This window comes from Ailuropoda melanoleuca, chromosome 17, assembly GCF_002007445.2.
Source record: "Ailuropoda melanoleuca isolate Jingjing chromosome 17, ASM200744v2, whole genome shotgun sequence".
NCBI classification, from domain to species: domain Eukaryota; kingdom Metazoa; phylum Chordata; class Mammalia; order Carnivora; family Ursidae; genus Ailuropoda; species Ailuropoda melanoleuca.
In genome coordinates, this window is record NC_048234.1 from 695,914 (window position 1) to 715,943 (window position 20,030).

General features: G+C 64.1%; 1 protein-coding gene across 2 annotated transcripts in view; it reads left to right on the top strand.

Moving 5' to 3' along the window:
• The window catches only part of PITPNM3 (PITPNM family member 3), a 71,772-nt gene that overhangs the window by 32,159 nt on the left and 19,583 nt on the right, over positions 1 to 20,030 (top strand). For both annotated transcript variants that reach the window (XM_034647292.1, XM_034647293.1), the window contains exons 5-14: positions 7,278 to 7,354; positions 7,691 to 7,926; positions 10,161 to 10,350; positions 11,264 to 11,386; positions 11,755 to 11,939; positions 13,988 to 14,160; positions 15,261 to 15,431; positions 16,518 to 16,703; positions 17,114 to 17,262; positions 18,717 to 18,833. In XM_034647292.1, the coding sequence (XP_034503183.1) occupies positions 7,278 to 7,354; positions 7,691 to 7,926; positions 10,161 to 10,350; positions 11,264 to 11,386; positions 11,755 to 11,939; positions 13,988 to 14,160; positions 15,261 to 15,431; positions 16,518 to 16,703; positions 17,114 to 17,262; positions 18,717 to 18,833 (1,607 nt within the window). The remainder of the gene's footprint in view (positions 1 to 7,277; positions 7,355 to 7,690; positions 7,927 to 10,160; positions 10,351 to 11,263; positions 11,387 to 11,754; positions 11,940 to 13,987; positions 14,161 to 15,260; positions 15,432 to 16,517; positions 16,704 to 17,113; positions 17,263 to 18,716; positions 18,834 to 20,030) is intronic.

The following is a 20,030-nucleotide window of genomic DNA, read 5'->3' on the forward strand; positions in this document are numbered from 1 at the left end:
TTTTTTTTTTTTTTTTTTTTTTTTTTTTTTTTTTTTTTTTTTTTTTTTTTTTTTTTTTCGGCGCGCGGTCCCCGGAACCCCTGCCCGCAGCCTCCCTCCCCACTCCGCCCGGTAACTGGTGTCTTTTCCTGGCCCGTGTGGGCAGCTTGCTGAACACAGCTGCAGACGCGCTATATTTAGCCGGCTTTAATGAGCTTGGGTGGCAGACGGCCGCCTGGGGAGCATTCCTCTGTGTGCGCGTCTGTGTTCGACGTGGCCCGTGTGCGTGCCGACGCGTGTGCGCGTGCCTTTGTGTGTGTGCATCAGTGTGCGTGTGAACGCACCGGTGCACGCCTTCACACGAGGATGCGTATGTCCCCGCGAGCCCATGTGCCGTCTGTGCCTTGCCGGGGACGTCCTCGGCTTCTGACAGTGAAGGGGTCTAAAGCGGGAACAAAATACTTGTTCACTCGTTTTTTTGAAAAATATTTCACGGGCATCTTTTAGATGCCAGCCCCTGGACGGCCTCCAGGGAGAAACAGAGCATAAACAAACCCAGTCCCAGCCCTGAAGGACCTCACGGCCCGGGGGGATGGAGATGTTAGGTCAAGTAACCCAGAGCCCGGAGTGTGAGGACTAGTCCTGGAAGAGAGCATGGTGCTGTTGGGAGGAGGAGAACAAGGACCGGCGCCCCCGGGGACAGGACCGCTGAGGTTTCAGGAGGAAATATTTAGACACAGCAGCATGAAGAAGAGTTGGGGCTTGGGGAGCAGAACGTGCAAAGGCCCTGTGGTGAGAGGGAGGTTTGAAAACAATCCTGCAGCCTAGTGCTTGAGCCCAGAGGGGAGGTGTGCGGAGGGGAAACCAGAGGACAGGCCGGTGAGGGACCAGGGCACAGGGTTTCTGTGAAGCAGATAGAATCTAGCCTCTGACTTCATCAGGGTTCCAGCGGGGAAGGGAGGTCTGTGCAGACGTGAGGCTGGAGGAGGGTCTGGTGAAAGGACCGCATTCTCAGGTTTGGAGCAACCTGGGGGCATAGGACAGGCCTGCGTGCCTCCCAGCCCTGCAGGTAGCGGCCTGAGCGCCCCACCCCACGGTGCCAGCACATGGGGGCCCCAGCCCGGGGGTCCCGTGGTCCCGCTCCGCAGCCCCAGCCTGGGGGTCCCGTGGGTCCCGCTCTGCAGCCCCAGCCCGGGGGTCCCGTGGTCCCGTTCCGCAGCCCCAGCCCCAGCCCGGCAGCCCAGGCCCTCAGGGCACCCCAGCAGTGAGGGCACCCGCATTGGTCTCAGCCTGGGGTGGGGGCCGGGGCCTCTTCAGCCTGAGAGACTGTTCACTCAAATCCTTTTCTCCTGGGAACAAAAGAGCTTCTGGAAACAAAACCCAGGCAGCGCTGCCACAGTCTCCCCAGAGGCAAAGAAGCCCAAGTGGGGAGAAAATAGAACCTAGTATCTCTGAAAAGAAGTCTGCCTGCTACACGGGCATTGAGAAAATTCTCATTTTTAATCTGACTTCTGAGTAGGCAGCGCCAGCCGATGGTCTGAATTCTGAAAGGACGGAGGTGACGCACACGCCTCCTCCCGTCCCGCGCCAACCCCCCCCAGCCCCTCGCAAGAAGGGCCGGTGCTGACTGGAGACGTTCCCTGCACACACGAACGTCTCCATAAATACCCGCTTCTGTGTATTTTCGTGCACGCCGCGCACAGATGGGAGCACACGGCACGTTCCCTTCTGCGCCTGCTCGTCGCGGGCGATCGTGTATCAGGATTGTCCTAGCATCTCGATGCGTTTGGAGGCGTGTCGGCCTTGGAAAGGGTGTCCTGTCTCCCCGTGGCCGTAATCACCTAACCGGTCCCCCACGGGTGGGCACAGGTGCTTTCTGTCTTTGTAGCATGACCATGCGGCTGTGGCTAACGTCCTGCATGCGCCTGTCTGCACGAGGGCTCGGTCCCGGGGCGTCGAGGGCGTTCGGCGTGCCCTACTTGGTCTCCTGCCATGAAGGGGGAGGGGCTGCTTCCCCACACCGTGGGCAGCACGGTAATCCTAATCGGGGAGGTGAGAAAAAGGCCGTTTGGAGTCATTTCGATGGGCAGCCCCCCACCCCCCGTTTGGGGTTCGGAGGCCGGGCACCTGTTCCTGTGCATAAAAGCCATGCCCTGTCCTTTCTCTGGAAGTGGCGGGGTGAGCGTGCGGGCTTGCGCGGGTGGGAGCGAGCTGCTGTCTTCCTCCGTCTCGGTGCCCGTTTCCCAGCAGGGCCAATGGGCTCGACGCGGTTCCTCCCCCTTCCCTCCCCCAGGCTCGCTCTGCAGGGTGGGCTGTGGTGTGCAGGCATCGGGAAGAGTGGCGGCCTTGCCTTCGCAGGGAGAGGCTTTGGGAGGGTGGGTGCACCCGGCCAGGACCTGGGTCCGCGTCCCAGCCCCTCACTCCCACACCTCCCAGCGCCCGCACCCTTGGATGAACGTAGGGAAGCTTGAGAGGCTGGCGGAGGGCGGGAAGCTCAGGGCACATCTGATGGAGCGACCTCCACGCTCACATGCAGTGGTCAGGCCTCCCTGGGGGCAGTGCCTCTGTGGGGGGCTGACCAGCCCAGCGGGGCTTGGGCCTCCTTAGCAGATAAATGCAGGCCGAGGGGGTTGGGCCCTGACCTTGAAAGGGTTAAGTTGTCACGGCAGGGGACTCAGGGTCCATCTAGCCGCCTGCCGGGGGGTCCTGCCCTGCGTCTATCTGCTCAGGGTCCACTTACACATCCGGGCCAGCACAGGTCCCTCCAGGACAGTTGTGAACCCTCCAGAAACCACCCCGTCTTGTGGGCTGGGCTTTGCCCTCTGTCCAGTGACCCAAATGCAGCTTCCCGGGATCTGCAGGCCCCCGTGTCCCCTCAAGCCTGCTCTTCCCTGGGCTTGGGACCCCCTTCCCGCAGCTTTCCTGCCTGGTTACTGAGCTCCACCCGAGCCCCCAGAGCGGCCTGAGCCGTAGGAACGTGCCCTCCTCCATTTGCGCTGAAGGCCGCGGAGGCTGTGGAGATGGCCCGCTGCCTGGCTGAGGCCCGTGTCATGTGACCCCGGGGCCCTCGAGGTCCTCGTGCTCCCGGACACACGTTTGGGCCCCAGCCAGTGGAGCAGGAGGCCGCCGCGGTGTCCAGCGTCGTGTTTCCCGGTTACCGTTTCCCCGGCAGGCCGTCCCCCCCTTACCACGCCCGCGGGTCCCCTGGCCAGACCGCCAGCTCTGATGTGTGTGTCCTGTGTGTGTTTGGTGAGGTAGGGCTGCAGCTGGCTTCAAGTGTTCTTGCTGTAAGTGTGACACGTGCTCGCACTCATTGATAGCTTTACACTAAAGGAAATCCGGGCTCACTCACCGGAGAAAAATGGGGAAAGAGCGCAGAGCTCAGAAAACGATGCCTCATTGTCCCACCCTCCAAACAAAACCACGCTGACGGGGGCGCTCGTCCTCATCCCTGACTCTTCCCATGCCTGTCCCCTACGTGTGTGTCTGTCTGTGTGCGTTCACTCGCGGGCTCAGGGCCACGGAGCCTCCCGCTTGCCGGGGAATGTGGCTCTCATTCCTCGCAGACACTCCCGGTCCACGTCCCGCGTCCCGCTCAAGCAGGTGGCAGAGCCACACGGGGCTCATCCCCAGATTTATGCCCATGCTTGTGCTAACGTGCGTGCACAGAGGATGGTGTCGCTCTCAGGGCGTGCCATGAGGTTGCAAGCTGGGCCCTGCGCAGGTGGGGGACTGCAGGGGCTGATGGGATGAAGTGTGTGTCCCCGCGGCTGGCGGCAGGAGAGACGGACAGAGTGGACGTGTGGTGGGTGACGCTTTGCCTGGCGTGCCAAGCGCATGGGTGCTGACCTTGGCTTCTGTCTCAAGAGCAGTGTGGCACTTGGGTAATTAGAAGGGTGATCACAATTTGTGCCTTTCCAAGGTTGTGATTAAGCAAATATAGCCTCCCCTCTCCAGCTGGCAGGAGGAGCCATGGGGAGCTGGGTGGGCCACCAGGGGAGCTGGGGGCGGGCGCTGAGGTCACAAGACACGGTCACAGAAGCAGCCGTGGGCTCACCCCACCCCAAACCTGGGCACTGCAGGGACGCCGCCTGAATAGGGCCACGCCGGCAGAAGCAAAGACGTGGGGAGAAACAGGCATCCCGCCCATGAGGTCCTGGGCTCCCCACCTCCCGGGACCCCGCCAGCCGCTCCCTTCACCAGAGGCTCTGGGGAAGCCTGTGGAGGGGGAAGACGGAGAAGGCCCAGGCCAGGCCCAGAACTCACCATGGTTCCCTGACCCGAGCGCCCCGGGGGCCTTCTAGGAGAGGCACCTGCCAGTAGATGACGCTTCCCTGGACGGGATTTCTCCCAGGGGCTGACGAGCACGGAGACATCTCACAGGCTGCGTGTACCCTGGGATCTTTGCCTGCAGTGAGTTTTCACAAAAACGCCATGCTAGACCCTGGCCGCTGAGGCTCCCCGCTCTCGGGGGACCCCCAGTCTGATGCAGAAATGGACAAGTAACCTCACAGCAGGAGCCAGGCCCCGCTGAGCACTGTGTGGGATGACCCTCACTGCCTAAGTAGATCTGAGAAGGCTTCCTGGAGGCTGGGACAGTGGGGCAGGGTTTTGGGGTACAGATAGGAGTTTGCTGGTGTGCCCAGGGAGGAAAGCCCTACCGGCAGAGGGCCCCGCATGAGCCGAGGCGGGGAGGAGTGAAGCTGCTGGGTCTGGTGGGCGAACCAGAGCCAGTGTCCTCAGTTACCCTGGTGGAAATGTCTAGTTCTCAGAAGAGCAGAGCCCTGTTAGCCCGCCCTCGCGGGGCAGGATATAGGTCTGGGGAAGGCCTTCTCTCTCCTTCCCCCAGAGCCAAATCTCTCTGGCTTTTGTGCACTGAAAGGAAGCCAGACTCTTCCCCTTGGCCGGGAAGGCGCGGGGGTGCTGAGGGCCCTGCCAGGTCCGTCCCCGCCGAGCCAGGAGCTGCCTCAGCACCGTCTGTGGCCAGGACGCGGCATCCGTTCGCGGCCCAGGGTGTGGCGTGGGCCCAAGGCAGCTGGCCGCCGGCCGATCGAGGACGCCGGTGCCTGCGGCCTGTGTGGTCAGCGCGGGGCAGGATGCAGCCCCAGCTCGCAGAGGGCACGGTGCCCGGGAGACGGCGGGACCCTCACGTCTTCCCTGCGGCTTATTTATAGGCTCGCGTGGTGACTGGTATCGAGCGCGGCACTGAAGCCCATAATCACGCTGGAAGCGGGCACCCGGCCCGGCAAGGCTGCGGGGAGGCCACCGGGGCTCGGGGTAGGACTCGGGGGCAGGGCTGCATGTGCAGAGGCAGCCACGTCCCTGCCAGCCTCAGGCCCCGGCTCGGGGCCCCCCGGGCCCCCCAGATTGTCCTCCTGATACATGACTGACGCAGACAGAGGCTTGGCGTGTTTCCAGGCCCATTGTGAGCGCCGTGTCCCAAATGAGAACCCGAGCCCTGCTCACACAGCCGCTAGCAGCAGGACTTGGACTCGGGCGCTCTGGCTCCAAATCAGGTCTGTCCCTGCCTCGGAAGTCATGGTCTCCTGGTCCCCGCCGTCCCTGGAGCTGCCCACGAGGCCACAGGCACCACGGAGCATGGCTGCTTTGCTGTAGGAGGAGGGCCGTGCTGGGCAGACTCCGCTTTGCGGTTTGCGTGCGCGTTCCCTCTCCTGAGGATGGGGACCGTGGTGTCGCCCCCCCGGGGAGCTGCGGGGCCCAGGGGGACGGTCCACCGCCGGGCATCGTCCTCTGGAGAGTGTGGGCTTGCGTGCAGGCTCACTTGCCCTCACTTGGGGTGGGGCCTGGGGCACATGACTCAGGAGGCGTGAGCCTCGGTTGTCTGTCTGCAAATGGGGCTAACGCCCAGAGAACCAACGCTCAGGGCAGTTGTGGGGACAGGTGACGGCACCTGGGACACACTAAGTACTCAGCAGAAACCAGGCCAGCTCCCCGTGGATCCCGAGGTCAGGGCCCAGGGTCTGCACGACGTCCCGGAGAAGAGTCGAGAGGCTGGAAGGCGCTGGATGAAGTGCGGGCCGAGCCAGGCCTCCCTCCCACCGGGGTCGTCCCCCTTCACTTCCAGGCCAACCATCTCCCGCCTGTGAGGGCGGCAGACCGGGGCCGCGTCTGTAGGGACCGAAGAGTTCAGAAATGCACTTGCCTGCCAAGGAAAGTTTCTTGTTTGGTGTTCTTGGCCGAGCACCGCGGGGCCAGGGCGGCTGGGAGATCTGACCCAGACCCTCGGTCGGGCTCCCACCCTCCCCTGCTGCAGGCTCACCTGCAGAGCCCCCAGAAGGATCCTTCCCACGGGACTCCTGGCAGGTGTGACAGGCTCTGGTGGGGGCTGTGCAAAGAAACAAAGGGCCGTCCCAGTGCCCAACTGGCTGCTCTAGGAGGTGAGTGAGTTCCCCGTCATCGAGGGCACACAAGTGGTTCGTAGTCTAGCCGTGTGGTTCCGCCGTGGGGAGAAGGGAGAAGAAGCAAGGTCAGCATGGCGGGCTGCACCGGGCGCGCGGTGAGGGGGCCTGTCTTCGCCCCAGGCTCCAGTGCAGTGACATTCGGGAATCAGATCACACAGACTTCTCCGTAAGGGCCGAGAGCAAACATTCTTGCTTTGCGGGCTGTGACGACTCGGTGGCAACGATGTGTCTGTGACTCTGACAGACTCCAGCTCTGTTCCAATAAAACTTTATTTACAAAAACAGCTGGTGGGCCAGATGTGGTCTGCGGCTGCTGCTTGCGGGTCCCTGCGGCAGTGGGGCGAGGGCTCGGGTGAGACCCCAGAGGTGGGGCAGCTGAGGGCGGCAAGGACAGCCTTTCTGTGGGGGCGGCCTCACCCCAGAGCTCCCCGGTGATGAGGAGCTTGGGCCCAGGTGCCGCCGTGCCTCTCTGGGGGTCCACCTGCCCCAGGCCCCAGGCCCCCCACTTCAAGGCCTTGCTGTTGCCCTGAAGGCTTCAAGCACATGTTTTCAAACTACTTGAAACAGGGCTCCAGTTTCTGGACGGGTGCTCGGCCCACATTTGCGCCCATAGCTGGAAGCAGACGTCAGCAGATGACATTTCTGCAGTCGCTCTTGTCTCTGGTGGAGAAAAGCAGGACAGTCTCCCCGGCCCCAGGGACAGCGCGTGCGGCAGCCTGCCCCTGCTGGCCTCCCTTCCCTGGGGAGGATGGAGGTTTCTGGTCCCGTTGACCCAGAGGCGGGGGCTGGACGCTGTCCCTCCAGCTGGAGCCCAGGGAATGGCCACGGCCCCGATGAGGGAGGCCCACGGGTGCTGAGTCCCCTGTTCCCCCACAGGAGAACTGTATCGGGTTTCCTTGAGAAGACAGAGGTTCCCAGCCCAGGGAAGCATCGAGATCCACGAGGACAATGAGGTGGGCTGGGCTTCTGGGGGTGTCTGAGCCCACCTCTGGTCGGGATCTCTGGCAGGGCACCAGGCTGGTAGGCCCTTGACTTCATCATCCTTGGATTTGCTGTGGGACCCTGGGCAGGTGCTTGTCCTTCTCTGGGCTGCTGCTCCCACATGAACAAGAAGGCTCTCTTAGGACCCTTCCTGACGATGGGGGGCTCGGCCACCTGGCAGCCTGTGTGCCTCTCTCCGAGTGCACAGGAGGTCCCGCCACAGCGGGAGCCGAGACGGGCCAGCCACGCTGTGTGCGCCATGCCGGGTCTCTGCCTCCTGTCTCTATCCCGACTGATGTCTTTCTCAGGAAGGCTGCCCGCAGCGCTCCTGCAAGACGCACGTGCTCCTGCTGGTGCTGCATGGGGGGAGCATCCTGGACACGGGCGTGGGGGACCCGTCCTGCAAGGCGGCCGACATCCACACCTTCGGCTCCGTGCTGGAGAAGGTCACACGGGCCCACTTCCCGGCGGCCCTGGGCCACATCCTCATCAAGTTCGTGCCCTGCCCCGCCGTCTGCTCTGATGCCTTCTCGCTTGTCTCTAAGTGAGTCTCTGAGTCCCTTTCTGCCCTTTCGGGCTGGCCAGGGCGGGTGGGGATGACGTGGAGGGGCTGCCCCTGCCCGGGGTACCTCCCTGGGACGTCAGTCCCTGACCGACCGTGAGCGCGGTGCTGGGAAGCGGTCAGTGAGAGTCCGGAGCCACGAGCACCCGTGCAGCGTGTCCTCCTCTCCCCAGCCGGGTGGTGCTGGCCCCTCGATGGTGCAGACACACTCCTGGGGCTCACCAGGCGCTGGTCTCCTGGCCCTGAGAGGCCGAGCGAGTTCCCCCAGGGGTACCCAGCGACTCGAGCCGGGAGTTGGACCTGGGCAGCCTTGCCTTTGAGCCACACAGTGCAGTGGGCATGTGTGTCGTGATGCAGGCAGTGCAGGGTGCCGCGGATGCCGGGGGGTGGGGGGACCAGGGAGACGGCCCTGTCCCGGGTTCCTCATCTGCAGAATGGGGATAATCATGTCCTAAGTACCTGCTGGAGGTTTTGTGAGCGTCCTGCGTGCTGGTGCCCCAGCCACAGCGGGGGGTTAGCTGTCCCTCACTTTGTCCTCATGGGGGATGGCGCTCTCTTGTGGACGCGGGCTGGGGAGAGGATGTCCCGACTCCCGGCAGAGAACCCAGCTGGAGGGGAAGACGCAGCACGCTCGCGGGGCCTTGGTTCTTCATCTAAACCTGCCCCTGGTCCCTCGGGGGAGAGCAGGGCATGCGGGGCTCACTCTTCCCTCTGAGACACAGGAAGGTCTCCTCTGCCTTCAGGACCCGGAGCAGACTCTTCTCTGACCGTCTGTGGTCACAGGACAGACAGGGCAGGTCTCCAGCCAAGCGGGAAGGAGGGACGGGATGATTCAGTAGTTCCCCAACCTGCCATGATTTTTGTTAAATGCGGGACTTCGGGGCTCACCCCTGGAGTCCCCGGTCGGGAGGGGAGCAGCCCTGGAATCTGCATCTGTCACGGCTGCCCTGGGCACCTGCTCGGTGGCGGGACTTGGGAAGCAGGCTCTCCCCTGCTCCAGCCGTCAGGAGTTACTATGCTCCTCTGTAATCAATCTCGGGATCCCAGCCCCCTCGCCCGCAAGACATCTGACCTCCAGAACTGGGTCAGCCAGCCCCGGCCCCGATCACCAGAAAGATGGATAGCCCGGCCACTCGACGGGCGGGTGGGGGACTGCCTCTCTCCCCCCGCCCGGGCAGCTCCTTGCTGGGCCATCCATCACTCCAGTCATGCCGGGAGGGAGCTCTTGCTCGGCTAATTAAAATCTCTCCGGCTGCAATTGAGGCCTGTTTCCTCTAATTTGTGTTCTTTGGAGATGAGGAATGGCTGTGAGGCCAGCCTTGCACACCACGAGGGCTCTGCCACCTGCTCAGGAAACCCTGAGCCCTGTCGCCTGTCCTGCCTTCTGTCAGGTCCCCAGTGGGATCAGCACTGGGCCCTCATCAGCCTGAGCTTGGGCCATGGGCAGAGGGCTGGTCCCTCCCAGACAGCAGGGCCTGATGCCCCAGGGGACAGAGGCAAGACATGTGGGGGTGTGGGCTGGGGCAGGTGCTGGGAGCAGGTCCCAGAGGGGTGTGAGCCACCCACAGTGGGAGGGACTTGCTGGTGGGGGAGCAGGGAGATGAGGGGGCTGGACTGTCCCCGTGAAGATGCTGTAGGGCAGGCTCTCTTAGTCCCTTCTGAGATCACACCTTTCCACAAAGCCCACAATGGCTCTGATCCTCTCCCGAGAAGGACGGACACAAGGTGATGCGCGCTGCTGTGTGCCCTTCTCTTGCGGTGGCTGACGTGGGACCCCACACCTGAAAGGCTCTTTCTCCTCCTTTCTAGCGTCCCTAAAGCCTTCCTTGAGACCTAGTTCAAACTGCGCCTCCTCCAGGAAGTCTGCTCTTGATATGTCCCCACCCTGAGCCACACCAGGTGGCTTCCTCCACGATCGGGGTGTCACTTGGGGCCCAGCAGAAGAAGGCAGGGAAGGCAGCTGTCCCAGGAGACCCCAGGCCCACATCCCAGGCTGGCGTGGGCACAGACGCACAGGGGAGTCAGTGGAATGCCACCCCCCCAAGTCCCCTGCCTGCGCCCTGTTTCCTCCAGCTCTTGCCCAGCAACCCCTGTATAGAGCCCTGAGCAGGGGCCTAACCGCGGCAGCTTGCGCCTGCGCTCTCTTCTGCCCGGCGCACAGCCCCAGACCTGCCCCTGCCTGAGCCCGGTTGGGCTTCCCTTGACCCTGTCTGCAGCCTGAACCCCTACAGCCACGATGAGGGCTGCCTCGGCAACAGCCAGGACCACGTCCCTCTGGCCGCCCTGCCGCTGTTGGCCATCTCCTCCCCGCGCTACCAGGATGCGGTGGCTACCGTCATCGAGAGGGCCAACCAGGTCTACGCGGAGTTCCTCAAGTCCCCTGACGGGATCGGCTTCAGTGGGCAGGTAGGATGGCCTACCCAACCTGCCCTGACCTGGCCTGACCCTGGCCTGACTGATGTCTGTCCTCAGGCTGACCCTGGCCCGAGTCTGACCTGATCCCTGACCCTAACCTGACTGTTCTGTCCTCAGGCTGACCCTGGCCCGAGTCTGACCCCTGACCCTAGCCTGACTGCTGTCTGTCCTCAGGCCAAACCTGACCTGAGTCTGACCCCTGACCCTAGCCTGACTGCTGTCTGTCCTCAGGCTGACCTGACCCCTGACCCTAACCTAACTTGTCCTTAGGCTAGTTCTGACTCAAATCTGACCCCTGACCCTAACCTGACTGCTCTTTCCTCAGGCTGACCCTGGCCTGAGTCTGACCCCTGACCTTAGCCTGACTGCCGTCTGTTCTCAGGCTGACCCTGGCCCAAATCTGACCCCTGACTCTAACCTGACTGCTCTGTCCTCAGTCCAGCCCTGACCCGAGTCTGACCCCTGACTCCTGACTCTAGCCTGACTGCCGTCTGTCCTCAGGCTGACCCTGGCCCGAGTCTGACCCCTGACCCTAGCCTGACTGCTGCCTGTCCTCAGGCCAGCCCTGACCCGAGTCTGACCCCTGACTCCTGACCCTAGTCTGACTGCCGTCTGTCCTCAGGCTGACCCTGGCCCTGGCCCGAGTCTGACCCCTGACCCTAGCCTGACTGGTCTGTCCTCAGGCTGACCCTGGCCCGAGTCTGACCCCTGACACCCTAGCCTGAGTGCTGTTGTCAGGCCGACCATGACCGCAGAGTGAACACCTGTCCCCCTGGGGCTGTCTCCGTGTCTCACTGGGACAGGTTCCTTACTCTCCCGTGGACAGGCGCCTGATGCTGTGCTGGATATGGGGGTGCGGGGTCAGTGGTGGGCAGGCCTTCAGTCCCAGCTCTGTCTTCTCCAGGTGTGTCTCATCGGGGACTGTGTGGGGGGCCTCCTGGCCTTTGACGCCATCTGCTACAGCGCGGGGCCCTCGGGTGACAGCCCAGGCAGCAGCAGCCGGAAGGGGAGCATCAGCAGCACGCAGGTGTGGGCAGACGGTGGGGATAGGGGCGGGGGTCTGTCCCTGGGAGCCCCCCAGCCCCAGGGCAGCAGGGGCCTCTCCTGGGGGAGGTGACGCCAGCCCTTCACATTTATCCGTGGTAGCTAGCTTATGCAGTGTGGCTTCACGATCCTACAAGAGTGGGGCTCATTGAGGGCTGGGTCCTGGATGGCTGTCCCGAGTCCCAGGGGGTCTCCCGTGCCTGAAATCCCACCATCGCCACCGTGTGGCTCCTGCGGAAGAATGCCGTCCTCACATCTCAGGAGAGGGGTTCGCGGTGCCCTGGGGAGGAGGCGGGGCCCCGGAGTCTCTGGTGGCTGCAGTGCCCTCCTGTCCTCTGCGTGGCCCCAAAGGACACCCCCGTTGTGGTGGACGAGGCGTGCAGTCTGGCCGGCAGCAAGCGTCTGAGCAAAAGCAGCATCGATGTCTCCAGCGTGCCGGAGGATGACGAGCCCCAGAGGCCGTTGCCGCGGAAACAGAGCGACTCCTCCACCTACGACTGTGAGGCCATCAGCCAGCACCACGCCTTCCTGTCGAGGTAAGCGCTCCTTCTAGCGCGGGGTCTGCTAGACCCCGCTCGCAGTCCCCTGGGAGGCTGTGACCCTTCCAGGGGGCGCGTGGGTGAGCACGGAAGTGCTGGGACCCCGGCCACTCTGCGTGGGTCCTGAGCCCTGTCCTTGATCTGCCCCGACTGGCAGAGACCAGGACAGCCTGTCCCCCCTCCCCGGGCCTCACTGCGCCTTCTTTCTGCCAAAGGGCCGTCGCTGCCTCTCTGCTTCGCCGATGGTTTTGAGAGTCTGGTCCAAGAGAGGATGTGGCTGTGTTTTGGGAGCTACTCCGGGAGTGTGTTATTAGTTCCCAGATGGGCCAGCAGAGGCCCCCGTAGGCCGGGAAGCTTCCTGGGGTTGTGCGGCCGGCTGCCCCCAGGCCCCCGGGTGGTGCGTCCTGCCCGGACTTCAGTGAGCCGCCTGCACGTTTGTTCAGGACACAGGCCGGTGCTACCCAGGAAGGGATGTCCCCGCTCTCTGTCCCTACTTCCTGCCTCCTTTCTCACGCCGGTGACAAGTATCGTGAGCTCCTCACAAGCTCTGCAAAACAGATCCGCTCTGAGCACGTCCGAGTATTTCCTTTTTGTGTATACCATTTTCAGGCTTCCCATATGGTTTTACTTAAAAAAAAAAAAACCCTCATATTGTGATCTTTCCTGATTGTTTTCCGTATGTGATAAATAGTTGGTGAATAGTCTCTACAAGGAATATTTTATTGAGTGAATGGCCACCTCACTTCATCCCAGGACTTGGATACTTGGCTTTTCCCAGTTCTCTGAAATTACGGATGGCGCGTGGGTGGATGTCTCTGTGCGTGAGCGGTTCGTGCATGAGGGCTGTTTCACTCTGATGCACTCCTGGAGGGAATCCGCTAGGTCAGAGGCTTTGCATATTCAAATCTGAGGACCTAGAGCCGCTTGGACAGCTGCCTGTCAAGTCAGGGCCTCAAGGTGAAAGTGGGACATCTCTGGCTCATCCTTGAACAATCCTTTATGGAGGCCCCAGATGTGGAGAATGAGGGAGGCTCTCGGGGGCCGGTTCAACACCGCCAGCTCTTCTCTGTGGCATAGGGCCGATGGCTGTTTGTCTAGCAGTGGGGTAGGCGGTGTGTTAGGGATGGCGCTGGGTACCACCTGCAGGCCGCCCAGCGCCAGGCCGTCCTCACCGTGAGAGGCTCGCGGTGCACGAGGCGGGAGCCCCGGCATTCAGTCCCAGCTCCCGGATGCTCGCTCCCAGAGGGCGCCCCAGTCGCCCACACTGTTCCCATTGTTAGTTCTTGAAATTCCCGTTTATGTCCACCCTGAGGATTCTGGACGAATTTGCATTCAGTTAATCGACTCATAGATCGGGGATCCCACTGGATGGTCTTAAACGCTGAGCTGTGCTTCAAGGTCGGCCGGGAGGTCTAGAGACCCCGGGTCTGCGGCCTGTCCTCGCAGCCGCCGTGGGTCCGTGACTGAACGTTAGCCTGGGCTCTGAGGAGCCGCGGCGCCTGGGGCGGGACTGCTTGGAATTCGGCCTGTTTTTCTCTGACTCCTGTGCAGGCTGGAGGGGAGGGAGGCGTCTGCATGGTGTCCGCAGGCGGGCCTGACCTCACTGGTGGGTGTGTGTCTGGGCCAGGCCTCTCCGGAGCCGTGCAGGAGCTCACAGGGCGGCCCCGCAGAGCCAGCACCGTCGGGGGGGGCCTCCCCGCGTGAGGGCTGCCTGGGTGCTCCTAGGTTCTCAGCCCCGCTGAGAAGATGAGGTTTTATTGGATGGCAGCCGTGCCTGTTTGTCCAAGAAACACCTGCTTGCCGGGGACAGCGGCAGAGCTGACTAGATGGGAGGGGGGCTGCATGGCCCCAACGTCTGAAACGCTTACCATCTGCCCTTCAGAGGAAAAGCAGGCCCGCGGATCCCTGCCCTCGCCGAACGCCCTTGGTGGCCCTCACGGTGGCGGTCAGCGCTGAGCCCTAACACGGCGACGGAGGGCTGGGCTGTCCCCGCTCAGCCTGCACGCTTCCCTGACGGCCCTCCCGGCTCTTTCTCCCTGGGGCAGCATCCACTCCAGTGTGCTGAAGGACGAGGCCGAGCCCCCAGCGGCCGGGGGGTCCCAGCCGCCCGAGGCCAGCCTGGGTCGCTTGGACTTCGACGTGTCCGACTTCTTCCTCCTCGGCTCGCCCCTGGGCCTGGTCCTGGCCATGCGGAGGACGGTGCTGCCCGGGCTGGACGGTGGGTGGCTTGGGCTGGGGCCTGAGAGGCCTTGTGTCTCTGGAGCCGCGCGTCAGGCCCTCCAGCTGGGGGAGAGGGGTGGGGGGCAGGGAGAGGTGGGTGATGGGGTTGGGGGACACGGGGGGGGGCAGTTTCCCCAGATACGCCAGCGCTGGTGGATCTCACGTCCCCATTCAGCCCTCCTGCCGCCCTCCTTCCCCAGCGCCCAGGCAGACAGGCCTGCTGCAGCCGGGTCCCCCGTACTGAGCCCGCGTGTGCCCAGGCCCACCTCCGTGCCCCTGCACACAGCGCCCGCAGCCCTGGACGCCTGCCCCCACTGCTCCAAGCTACACGCCGCGGTGATCTGCCCCAGCTGGTGGTCCTGCGGTGATTCTGAGGGTGCAAGGGGCTGGGGCACCTCGAGGGTCTGCACGTCGGGGCCTCTCAAGCCCCCTTCGCACCAGCGCTCACCCACATGACACAATGGGGCGGATAAGGAGGGAAGAGCTCTGCCCGAAGCAGGCTGGGGAGTGAGGCAGAATCCCATGGCCGCCCTCGGCGTTGCCAAGGAAACCTGGGGCTCCCTGGACACCAGACCTGCCAGCCCCCTGAGCCAGGTGGACAGGGCGCCTCAGTGGAGACACCTTCTGGTCGGTGGGAGAAGTGTTCTGCCGGCTCTGGGCAGCCAGAACCCCGTTACCGTCCAGCCTGGGGGCTGGGCCACTGGGGAAGGGGCGGCTGACCCAGTGTGATGGACCCCGAGTCCGCCTCGCAGGTCAGGTCAGCTGCGTGAAAGCTGGACGGATTTGCGGGAGTCTGACTAGGGGAGATAGCAGAGGGAGGGGCTGCGTGAGCAAGGGCACAGGGAGAGAGGGACACCGCAGGTCTGGGTGCGGAGCTGCGGGCGAGCGCTGGGCTGCAGTGCTGGGCGCCTGCGGTGCCGCTGCTGGGTGAGGCGGGCGGTCTGGCAAGGCCTTGAATGCCGAACGCAGCGTAACAGCTTTGCTGCTGTGGTGGCGGGGAGCCACGGCAGCTTTTTGAGCAGAGCGGTAAGCGGCCCGAAGCTGCCCTCGAGGGAGCAGGAGCTAGAAGGGGCCCGCCTTGCCCCCTCTCACCCCCAGGCTTCCAGGTGCGCCCCGCCTGCGGCCAGGTGTACAGCTTCTTCCACTGCGCGGACCCCTCGGCTTCACGGCTCGAGCCCCTGCTGGAGCCCACGTTCCACCTGGTGCCGCCCGTCAGCGTGCCCCGCTACCAGAGGTTCCCGCTGGGCGATGGACAGTCGCTCCTCCTGGGTAGGCTCTCGGGGGTGTGAGAGTGCGCTGCGCCCAAGGCTGGGCCCCGCCAGGTTAGCTGAAGGAGGGGCTAGCCCCCCGCGGAGCAGGGTCTGTGAGCTCTAGACGAGAGGAGGCCAGGGAAGCAGCCGCCTCCCTGCCTTCCCAGCAGCCCACCTGCGCGCACACCTGCTCTGCGGGAGGCGACTGGGGGCTCTGGGCTCTGTCCCCGGACGGTTCCTGTGGCCGGCCGTACAGTGCTCGAGCCGCCAGACCTGACTGTGAGTCCAGGGGTCCACGCTGGGTGCTGACCCTGGAGGGGCATGGCAGGGAGTGTCCCAACCTGGTGGGCATCATGGAAGAGGGGGCCTTGGACCATGGCATTGGGACAGGTGGGGAAGACCTGGAGGATGGGGGTCGGGGGGAACTTTGCAGGGGGAGCAAGGGCAGGGGGTTTGGGGGAGGGCCAGTGGCCTCTGGGGCTCGACTGGGGTGAGCCAGGCATGGACAGTCAGGGCTGGGAGACCAGAACCTCGGCTCCGTATCCCAGTCGAGGAAGTCTGGCCAGAGCCTGTTCGGAGCCCGGGCCAGATTGGTCGGAGGGGGCCATGCCATGGTTTCTTCAGGATTAGAAACCAGCCCCGCCCCCCAATTTGTAACAGAAACTGAATTCCCGAAGCCCTACTTTGTCAGGAGCTTCCTCAGACAGAAATGGCTCTGAAACGTCACCCCACGCCCACTGAAATGCATCGCCCTGCCCCCAGAGAGCACCTTAGCCCCCAGGCTGGAGTGCCATTCCCGTCCAGGCTCGGCTGCAGTCTTCTGTGGCTCGGGGAGGAGTCTGGACGAGAGCATGTGGCTATGGGTCATCCCGTGACCTCAGTCTCCCAGCGATGCCCTCAGCAGCTGCCTGGTCCCTGCACAACCCGCACCTTAGAGCAGGTGGAACCCAGCTGGGCCCGGGGGTGCAGGAGGCCCGTCGGGGCCCCCAGGGGGGGGGCAGGTTGGCACCCCCAAGGGCCTGGCCTCCCACCCCACGTGGGGCAGGCACAGTTTGGGCAGCCCTGGGACACATGACCTCGCCCTGACTGTGACGTTCCCCTGCAGCCCATGCCCTGCACACCCACAGCTCCCTCTTCCTGGAGGGCAGCTCGCAGGACAGCCCACCGCCTCCCGACGCCCCCGCCTCGTCCCCCCAGGCCCAGCGCCCAGGACGGAGGGTGAGCCAGGACAGCTCCCACAGCGAGAGCTCGGGGTCCTCGGACAGCCTGGCACCCGTGGGCGCCTCCCACGGTGAGTGAGGGTCCTCGGGGCCCTGCCTGGTTGGGGGAGCGGGGCCTTCCCTGGGGCGCCTGCTGAGGGCCGGCCAGGAGCCCTGAAGGAAGTCCAGACTGAGCTCCGAGCTCTGGCCCTGGACAGGCCCTGTGGACCCAGCCATGACCTTGCCAGGCCTAGACCGACCTCAACCCCAGCCTGAGCCCTAACCCCACGTTCCGTCTTCCCACTGGGAATCCCTGCATCCCGGGGATGAGACTGGATGTCTCCTTGGGGCCGGCCCCCACTCCTGGGGACCCGTGTGTTGCCCCCGTCCTGGGGCAGGCAGGCAAAGGGGCTGCTGGCTGCGGGAAGCTGGGGGCTTGGTGCGAGCTGGGTGCTTAGCCCCACACGGCCCCGCTGTCCTCACCTCGCTGTCGGGCCCACAGTCACGGCCAGGTGGTGGGGCACCAAGCGCATCGACTACGCCCTGTACTGCCCGGACGTCCTCACGGCCTTCCCCACGGTGGCCCTGCCTCACCTCTTCCACGCCAGCTACTGGGAGTCCACGGACGTGGTGGCCTTCATCTTGAGACAGGTATGGCTCCCCTTCCTGGAGGGCCCATCCTTGTGCGTGGGGAGAGGCCCACCTTGCAGGCCATCCTCGGGGGGTGTCGTAAGGTCAGACGGTAGGTCTCATGAAGATCACTGGCTTCTGGTCAACACTGTGGAACTTTCTAGAAGATGAAAGGGAAAGTACTTAGGAGAACGTCCCCATCTTCCAATCTGGAGCCAAGTGATAAAAGCCTGTTCTCCGAGGGCCTCGGTGTCCTCAGAGAGGCCGGGGACTTGGGGGGGCCTGGGAGGAAGGAGGCTGGTGGGGTCAGAGGACGGATCACGTGCAGCCTCAGGGGCCGAGGGCAGGAGATGGGTTCTGTTCTGTGTCCCCCGAGAAGCCACGGCAGGGCTCAGGTGAGGGAGGGTGGGCAGCTGACTGTATTTTTGGAAGCGAGTCCCGTGTCCCATTGTGAGACCAGCCTGGGAACCCACTTTGGGATGGCAGCTGGGTACTGGTGCGGGGCTCACCAACCAGAAAGTTCTCTGAGCCCAGTCCCGGGTTTTCGTGGAGGCTTCATTACATAGCATGACTCATCAGATCATTGGCTGCTGGTGATTGATTCAACCTCCAGCCGTCATCCGTCCCCAGAGGTCAGGGGGCGGGACTGGCAGTTCTCCTGGCCTCCAGCCCCCTCGGTGGGGTCCAAATGCCACCTCATACACAAGAGGCCCCTTTAGGTCTCTCGGCGTTTAGGAAATTGCAAGGGTTTTAGGAGCTCTGCGTGGGGAACGGATGAAGACCAGATGCTGAGGGAGTGACTGTAGGCAGAGAACCTCTGGGGGGGAGCCGGGGACCCAGAGCATGGAGGACCAGACCCTGCAGGACGGACAGGAGCGGAAGAGGGAGTGAGCCTCTGAGCTGGGCAGGGCACATCAGGGGCCTCGTGGAGAATGGCCGCTGGGGGGCCTGGGGCGAGGCTGCCAGGAGTGGGTGCAAGGGAGGAGGTGGGCGGGTGCAGAGCCTCGCACGGGCTGTTTTGTGGGGTGTGGCTGTGGGGGACCACGGAGAGTGCCACGGTCTGAGAGGCACGGAGTCCGTCCTCGGGACGGGTGCTGGAGCAGCGTATGCGAGTGCTAGAGGGCACGTCCGGTGGGGAGGCACCAAGCAGGGGGGTGGGGTGGGGAGTGCGGTGGGGGCAATGCCCCGAGTGGGCAGGAGGGCCTGGCCTCGGGTAAGGACCGCCTGCGCTGACAGCAAGGCCGAGGAGGGGTACAGAGCAGGCACCGCGAGGTTCGGCGCGGCGTGCGGAGGCTGAGATCCGACAGCCCCGAGCTCCGGCTCCAGCTGCCGGGTCCTGGGCCTCCCGGCACCCCCAGGGGTCCCAGGCTGGTGGGGGGCGAGCCCTGGCCGGCCACAGGCTGGTGGGCCTGATACCCTGGGCAAAGGCAGCGGGCGGCCGGGCTGACCTGGAGCCCTGCCCTACTCTTCACCAGGTGATGCGTTACGAAAGCGTGACGGTCAAGGAGAGCGCCGGCCTGGATCCTGCGGCGCTGAGCCCCGCCAACCCCCGTGAGAAGTGGCTCCGTAAGAGGACCCAGGTCAAGCTGCGGGTGCGTGCTCTCTGGCACGGCTTACGGGTGTGGACGGTGGCCCCTGGGAGCGGGGCTGCCGCGGGGCTGGGGAAGCGGGGACCCGGGGACCTGGCTCCAGGGGAGCACCGGGGGTGGGCTTCAGGGCACTGGGGTGGCGGGGTGCAGCCAGGCGTGGAGCAGCGCTGGACGTCCGGCCTCCGTAGATGTGGACTTGAGTCGGCGTCCTGCCACGACCGTGGGGCTCCCCGTCTGCTTTCCCACCGCGCGTGGCCTGCTGTGGAATTTGCCACGATAGAGTGAGAGGAGGAAGATGGAGGAAAGGACTGCCAGCGCAGGCCCCGCGGGATTCCCCAAACATGAGCCCCTGCAAGGTGTCAAAGTATGAGTAGGAGTTTGGGAGGCATGAACGCATGTACTGACTCAGCCAACCGTCATCAAGTGTGGATGTGGCCCCTGTGCCCTCTGCGGGGGGCAGCGTGGGGCTCAGAGACGCAGCCCCTGTCCTGGTGGCCCCTCTAGTCTGGTGGGAACACCGACCGTGGACCCTAAGAACCGTCCAGGCCAGAAGGCGATCGGCGCTCCATGAATCAGCTGTTTCTGCAAACACATTTTGAGCTATAACCACGTTTTATACCACGTGTAGACATGCACAGCTCAGTGCGTTTCAGCACGGTCACCGATGTGTGCAAACATCACTGCAGTCCGTTCTAGAGCATGGTCGTGGCCTCAGGAGGAGACCCCTTGCTCGTGCCCCTCACCCCACCGCCACCCCCAGCTCCGCTGTCTGTACATTCGGCCTTCGGGGGCTGACCGTGTACGGGTCACACAGCGTGTTGTCTTCCACGTCTGGCTTCTCTCGCGGGGCGTCCCGTTGCCAGGGTGCACCCGTGTCTGCGCGGGTGGCCATACTTCCTTCCTGGTGGCCGGACGGTCTCCCCTCGCAGGGACACACGCGTTTACCCGTTCACCAGCTGCTGGGCGTTCTGCGTGAACGATGCCATGGGCTTTTGTGTGCACACGTGTTCTCACTATCTGGGGTACGCACCCAGCAGGGGAAGGGCCGCTCGGAGCGGAAGCTCCGGTCTGTCTGTCCTCCAGCTGGAGGAGCTGGCCAGCTTCTCCAAGGCACCTACATTGTGCTACACCTTACGGGGGGCGGGCAGTGGTGAGGGGTCCGGCCGTCCCGACGAGCGCCGACTGGGGTCTCCCGGCTGT